This window comes from Pterocles gutturalis, unplaced genomic scaffold (assembly GCF_000699245.1).
Source record: "Pterocles gutturalis isolate BGI_N339 unplaced genomic scaffold, ASM69924v1 scaffold26332, whole genome shotgun sequence".
NCBI lineage: Eukaryota > Metazoa > Chordata > Aves > Pterocliformes > Pteroclidae > Pterocles > Pterocles gutturalis.
The window spans coordinates 1-7,159 of record NW_010116178.1 but is presented as its reverse complement, the minus strand read 5'-3'; the positions used below and the strand labels follow the sequence as shown (position 1 = coordinate 7,159).

The window sequence follows — 7,159 nt, the reverse complement described above, 5'->3', positions numbered from 1 at the left end:
GAATGCCAAAACCCAGAGTGTTTGGCACAGGTAAGACTGAACCATACCCTGGAACTCTGCAGGGTTCTCTTCCTGCAGATTGCCTAGAAAAGCTATTTCAAAGTATTGGTTTCCTGGGAAGAGCCAAGATGTTCTTTGGATTCACTAGACTTCATTGCTCTAGCCAAAGAGAGGAGAGGACAGTGGCTTTTCTGCCTCCAAGAAGTGATCCAAGATCCACTGGACAACCATGAGAGGTTCTTGTATCTGTATCTATTGCATGGATTTCAGCTTTGAGTTTCCTGTGGTTGCTCCATCCGCATGGGAAAGTGGAGGAACTTGGATCTCCAAGTGAGATCCTAGCTATTCAGCATGGTTATGGAAGAAAATATTCCCATGGTGAGAAAGCAAACCTTTTTGTGTTGTCCTGTGGAGTCATTAATTTGTGACTTATCATGGCATGGTGGCTGCTGAAAGCCCTGTGGCTCAGTTACCTTACTATAAATCAGGATTTACACTCTTGGAAAAGAAAATGAAGGAGCTGTGGGCTTGGGCTATCTCTGTAAGTGACGCTCAAGTTCTTCTCCCTTCCCAGGCAAACCCCTGAAGCTGAGCCTGGCCACAGAGGAAATTGCCACCTTCTATGCCAAAATGCTCGATCATGAATATACGACCAAGGAGATCTTCCAGAACAACTTCTTCAGTGACTGGAGGAAGGTATGTTCCCTACAAGGGTTTCCTTGCTGTAGGTCATCTGCATTAAACCTCTCATCCCCAGGCAGATCCAAGGCTGTTGTGTGGATAGAGGGGATGAGGGTTTTTTTTGTCTTTGTTCTTTATTGATAATCATATAATTATGAGATTTTAAATGATATGATTGATTTCCTTGCTTCTTGTGGGTTTGGGCTGGAGCTTGCTGCCTGCAGCATCCTTGAGGGATTCACGTTGGCACTTGTGCTCCCTCTGAGTTTTAGCAGTTCTACCTAAGAAAGCAGCTGCTGTGTCTTGCAAACAGCTTCACAAACAGTTTGGGACATGTGTCCCTCTGAAGGATTAACCTCATGGTCCCACAGCATCACAGCTCAGTTCCCAAATAAAGGCAAGACCCCTACTAGGGCAAGTTTCTGTGTCCCCCATATACCCTTGGTGCTGCTTTTGCAGTCTCTGCAGGCTGCTTGGGGACCACTTGTGTCCACAGCAGAGGTTAGAGGTTGCTCCACCCCAGGGCTGGATGCATTTTCTTCTCTGTGGGTGCAGGCTCAGATTCCTCAAGGTATCCTGGCCTCCTGTTGCATCAGCTTTGTCTGCCCTTGCATGTATAAGGCTTTGAGCTGGATGGTCTAGTGGAAGGTGTCCCTGCCCATGGCAGGGGGCTTAGAGCTAGATGATATTGAAGGTCCCTTCCATCCCAAACCATTCTGTGATTCTATGATGTGGCTAGGATAGCTGGGGTGGCTGCTTCCTTTTGGTTTTTCTGGAGAACTGGCATGTAGGTCTCTATTTCCTTTTCTGGGAAGGAGAGGCATAGGCAGCAGTTCTGTGCCAAGTTGGTTTTGCCCCCTGGCTTTATCAAGCCCCTCTCATCTCTTCCTCAGGAGATGACTTCAGAGGAGAAGAAGATAATCAAGAAACTGGACAAGTGCGACTTCAGGGAGATCCATAAGTACTTTGTGGACAAAAGTGAGGCACGAAAAGCACTCTCCAAAGAGGAGAAGCAGGTGAGGACTGTTTCCTATGATATCTGGGACTGGCTGATATGTTTTGGGACCAAACTGAGATATATTGTCTCCTTTCCTGGTGTTATGTCCTGACCTAGGACCTCTCTGGCCTTTGGACCAGCTCTGTCTCCATGACCATCACACTCCATTACACATATCTGCAGATGTTGCATGTTTCATGGCTTTGCAGGGTACCAGTCATCCTTGGACTGTGGTTTGGGGTCCTGCTCTGTCCAGAGGATGGTGGACCTTGCTAGAGGGACATTCAGGCTTGTTTCACCAGCCTATCATGCTGGGACAGCATCACTGTGAGGGTTTGCAAAGTGGGTGGAGATGAGCCAATTGTTGGGAGTGGACTCGGGTCCGTGTTCACTTCTTCCTGCTACCCTTTGAGCTCTGCTTTCTCCAGGGAAAAAGGTTAGTGATAGGCATGCATGAGTCATTGGTTTTTGGTTTCATCCTGTGGGATGATGATGGCATGGCACTCATTTCAGAAACTGAAGGAGGAGGCGGATAAGATCCAGGAGGAGTATGGGTACTGCATCCTTGATGGGCATCGGGAGAAGATAGGCAACTTCAAAACCGAGCCACCGGGGCTTTTCCGTGGCCGTGGTGACCACCCCAAAATGGGCATGCTGAAAAAGAGGATCATGCCAGAAGATGTTATCATCAACTGCAGCAAGTGAGTTGCCACAGGAGGAGCTGAGCTGATGGGGCTGCTTTTGGGACTGCGGTAAACAGCACACCTCCTCTGCCTGGAGCTGCTCTGGGGTTTTGCTGTCTCCTACAATAACTGCTTTGCACACCCTGAGGCTTGAACTTAACAGAGCCCTTCTAGCACCTCCTGGTCACCTCCAGATGTCTGCTTTGCAGTTATGTCTGACTTCTAGTTTTACCGTGGATGAACAGTGGCCAGGAAGGTGGTCAGCAGCTCCCAGGATGCCCACATCAACTGCAAACACAGCAGTGCTCCTATGGTCTCTTTGAAGAAGGGACATTTCTGTGCTTCTCTTCCAAACAAGCCATTCCTCCTCATTTTATGGGTACCTCATGCTGGCTGGAAGCATTGGGATGCTCCCTGGAAGGAGGAAAAGCAGTGATTGGGTTAAGAGTGTTTGCCCTCTAAGTTATTTAAATTGGATTGGTCTTAAACCACCCATATGAAGACCTTGTGTCCTTCATTCAAAACACTCTGCACCAGCCCAGCAATTCTCTTGTTGTCCCCAGCATCTTAACAATAAAGACCTGATCAAGTTGTGGAGCAATTTTGGGCAGACTGTATGTTTTCTCTAAGTAATGTTACAGTGTGGTGACCATCCTTGGCTTGCTGTGAAGAAGCTGTTGAGCTGACAACCTCTTTATTCTTCATGGTCTGAGGGCTGTAACCCTGCTCTGCCCACAGGGACTCCAAGATCCCCAAGCCACCAGAAGGGCACAAGTGGAAGGAGGTGCGCTTTGACAACACGGTTACCTGGCTGGCCTCATGGACAGAAAACATCCAGAACACTTTGAAATACATCATGCTGAACCCCAGCTCCAAGCTGAAGGTAGGAGTGATGTTGCTCTTCAGGCAGAGCTGTTGCTTTTTGCCAGGTGGAAAGATCAGGGAAAAGCAGAATGGTTTGGGTTGGAAGGGACTTTCAAGATCATCTTGTTCCAATCACTCTGCCATGGGCAGGGACACCTCCCACTAGACCAGGTTGTTCAAAGCCTCATCCAGCCTGGCCTTGAACACCTTCAGGGATGGGGCATCCACAGCTGCTCTGGGCAACCTGTTCCAGTGCCTTACCACCTGCACAGTAAAAAACTTCTTCATAATATCTAATCTAAATCTACCCTCTTTTAGCTTAAACCCATTCCCCTTCATCCTGTCACTCCGCTCCCTGATCAAGAGTGCGTCCCCATCTCTCCTGTAGCCCCCTTTAAGCACTGGAATTCTGCTCCAAGGTCCCCTCCAGAGCCTTCTCCTCTCCAGGCTGAACAACCCCAACTTTCTGTCCTTGTGCAGGAGGTGCTCCAGCACTTGGACTATCTTCATGGCTTTGCTTTGGACTGGCTCTAACAGGTCCATGTCTTTCCTGGGCTGAGGACTCCAGAGCTGGCATGTCAACACACTCTAGATGTGGCATGTCAACAAAAATGTATTTTTTTTCCCCCTCCAAAGAAAAAGGGGGTAAACGAAATTAATTGGTGTGCCATTGGATAGTGAAGGGAAAAGGACAGAGATGATTGTTAAGAATCAAGCTTATCCAGGGGATGCATTGCTACTGGCAGAGCCATCCTTGTGCCATGCTGCTCGTATGTGTCCAGGGAAGGCTGTTGAAAGTGAGGCAGGTGCTCAGAGGGACCAGAGTCTATGGAGTTGAATTCATTTAGGCCAATAAATGGAGAGCAGGGGGAGTTGGGATCACCTGGGCTAGTGGAAGGTGTCTCTGCATAGGTCCTGCAGGGGATTGGAGCTAGATGATTTTTAAGGTCACTTCCAATCCAAACCAATGATTCTATGATCTGTAGTTCCATGCGAGGAGGGAGGGAGAGAGTGAAACACTGTGTAGAGGGTAAGGTGATTTAAAACTCCTTCTAGTCCTCAGAGTAAATGAGGACACTGCATGCAAGTTGGGCACAACTGAGTGACTACATTGTGTCAGTCCCTGTTGGTGGTGTCTAAGCAGCAGTGGCCATGGCCATGCAATACTTGGCTCCTCACTTGCTGTGTGCTGGTTGAGGACATCTCCAGACTATGTGCAGCTCAGACTTGGCCAGGAACCCAGGTCCAAGGCAGCCAGAAGAGGGCACAGAAACCCTATGTGAGCTGTGTCTGCTCTGATTTTTCCACTTCATCAATTTTACTCAAGAAAACAATGGGGTTTGAGCAGTAGTTAGCTGCTGGAGGAATTCCCAGAATAAGGTTTGACTGGTAGTGGTGGAGGGAAGATGGGGCACTGGGTGAAAATGTCTTGGCCTCTCTTTCTAGGGGGAGAAGGATTGGCAGAAGTATGAGGTAGCGCGGCGCTTAAAGGATGTTGTCCACAAAATCCGTGCTCGGTACCGAGCCGACTGGAAGTCCAAGGAGATGAAGAAGCGGCAAATAGCAGTAGCCCTCTACTTCATTGATAAGGTATCTGCAGCCTCACCCTGGCCCCCAAATCCCACATCTCTGTGGAGGTTGGGATTTAGTTTACCTAATCCACTCTCTGTAGTTTGGTTTTTATTTTTTTGTCTGCTAGTTGTACTAGCCAGAGTTGCTCCTCATGAGGCATCTGGAAGTGATCATGGAGGATGGTGACTCCTATCTGCTGATGCTTGTATGAGGATGCAGTTGTGTGGCAGTGCAGGAGCTGTACTGTCCTTCCTGGACTTCACCTGCATGTGTGTCTCTGTGTGATGGCGAAGACCCCAAGGGAGAGCTGGATAACTTTATTCTGGGGGGATATTTCAGGGTTTCCTAGAGCAGTGAAATAATCTCTTGCTGGCTTGCTGGAGGCAGTCACTGCTTGGTTTCCACCAGGGTCCCAACAGCCATTCACTGAGACACCGTCCTGAGAAAACTTTTTTCCCCCCTGCCCTGGTGTCCACATCCACTTTAAGAATGTTGGAAAGGGGAGTTGAGGTGGGCTGGGATGGATGACTTGCTATCTCCTTCCAGCTGGCCCTGCGAGCTGGCAATGAGAAGGAGGAAGGGGAGACTGCAGACACAGTTGGCTGCTGTTCTCTGCGCATCGAGCACATTAAACTTCACCCTGAGCTGGATGGGCAGGAGTATGTGGTGGAGTTTGACTTCCTTGGGAAAGACTCGATCCGTTACTACAACAAAGTGTCGGTGGAGAAGCTGGTGAGTAGAGCAGGAGGGGAGTCAGCAGCCAGCATGGCAATTGGGGTGGCTTGATTGGCTCAGTGGTCATCAATCCCAAGTCTAAAATCCTTTGCAAAGATGCCTTCTGTGCTTTAATACCACAATGTCAGCATGTGTGTGAGATGCAATGGTGCTGGGTGATGAGGACACGTACATGCTGATCCTGGCTTGGAGAAGGGGGAGAAACTTTGGGATAGGGCTTTCAAGGTTGTTCTAGCTCATGAACTATGAGCGAGAAGTTCTGCTGGAGCATCCTTAATTGACTGGTGGGCATTAGGACTTGAACTGTCCTCATTGATATTTTATTTTTTGCTTTTCCCACGGGATAAATTACTTTAATGGTGTTTGTGGGGAAACTGGAGTGCCAGAGATAGCAGAGATGGGGGAAAACAGCCTGTGGTACCAGTGGCGTTGAGGTCTTGGTAGCAGCCCTTGAAGTTGAGAAGGTTGATGGTGTGGTAGGATGTGTACTACGAGTCTGAATTAGAGTCTGTCTGGATGAGGAGGCAGATGGAGATGAGGGAGATGTCTGGGAGCAATTTGCTCCTGGTCCCTGACCAGGGCCATCCTTGCCTCCTCTTTAGGTGTTCAAGAACCTGAAGCTGTTCATGAAGAACAAGGACCCAGGAGATGACCTCTTTGACAGGCTCAGCGTGAGTTGTCACCTCTAAGCTTTTCAGACAGCACTGATGGCCCAGAGGGGTAGAAGTGAACCCATGACACTCCTGCCCAGCCTGCAGCCTCCCAGGCTGTGGTGCTGCATCAATGTCATCCCTTACCCTGGTTTTAACCATCTCCCTCCAGAGACACCACTGTAAGGGTTTGAGCACCCTTTTGGGATGCTGTGTTGTGTTTTTTTTCCATCTTCTTCCTGCACTGGTAACATCTCTGCATGTCTGAATTCAGGCTTGGCAAGAATAACCCTTGTACCTGCTAAGAAAGTGGCTTTCTGCTCCTTCCCTCCTCTAATTCATCTGTTTGGGCTTTTTTTTTTAGCCTACAAAGGTCTGCCCATGCCCATGTTGTTCAGGGCATTGCTGGAGGTCTCAAACCTCAGCTGTTTGACGTGTTTGCACCTTGCTGGGGCTCGGCAAAAGCGTGAGAGGCTGCCGAAGCACAGGGATGCTGCAGGGATGTGCTGCAGCCTTCCCTCCTGAGCTATTCGCCTGCAAAAAATCTCCTCCATTCTCTTCCTCGGTATGGGATGTGGGGTGCTGCCACCCATGCGTCCCCTCTGCCTGCATCCCCTACAAAGCCACTTGACCATCTTTCCTCTGAAGAGGCTGGTCCTCTCTGGTGATATAGGATTTATCTGTGATAGGCTTTCTTGGTACAAGTAAAGCTTCCTCCAAATGCCAGATGAATCTTAGCATCTTCTGTTTACAGTCGAGCTGCAGCCCCATGTGCGCTGTAGAGCAAAGATATTGGGCGTGATATACCCAACATGTGATACTGGATGCAAGATGTGTCCTCTTGGACATAGATGGGCAGAAATTGTTGACCTCCAGAGAGGTTCTTTGGGTTTAGGTAGAATTTGTGCTGGTTTCTGGTAGATGAGGGCCTGACCTCATCTGTCATCTCATAGTGAGATGGATTGGGAACTGGCTGG

General features: G+C 49.0%; 1 protein-coding gene across 1 annotated transcript in view; it reads left to right on the top strand.

Moving 5' to 3' along the window:
• LOC104463206 (DNA topoisomerase I, mitochondrial-like) overlaps positions 1–6,221 on the top strand; it is a 7,788-nt gene extending 1,567 nt beyond the window's left edge. The window contains exons 2-8 of the mRNA XM_010075436.1: positions 575–696; positions 1,575–1,697; positions 2,192–2,379; positions 3,100–3,244; positions 4,672–4,815; positions 5,344–5,529; positions 6,135–6,221. Of these exons, the coding sequence (XP_010073738.1) occupies positions 631–696; positions 1,575–1,697; positions 2,192–2,379; positions 3,100–3,244; positions 4,672–4,815; positions 5,344–5,529; positions 6,135–6,221 (939 nt within the window). The 5' untranslated portion in view covers positions 575–630. The remainder of the gene's footprint in view (positions 1–574; positions 697–1,574; positions 1,698–2,191; positions 2,380–3,099; positions 3,245–4,671; positions 4,816–5,343; positions 5,530–6,134) is intronic.
• The last annotated feature ends 938 nt before the right edge of the window (positions 6,222–7,159 follow it).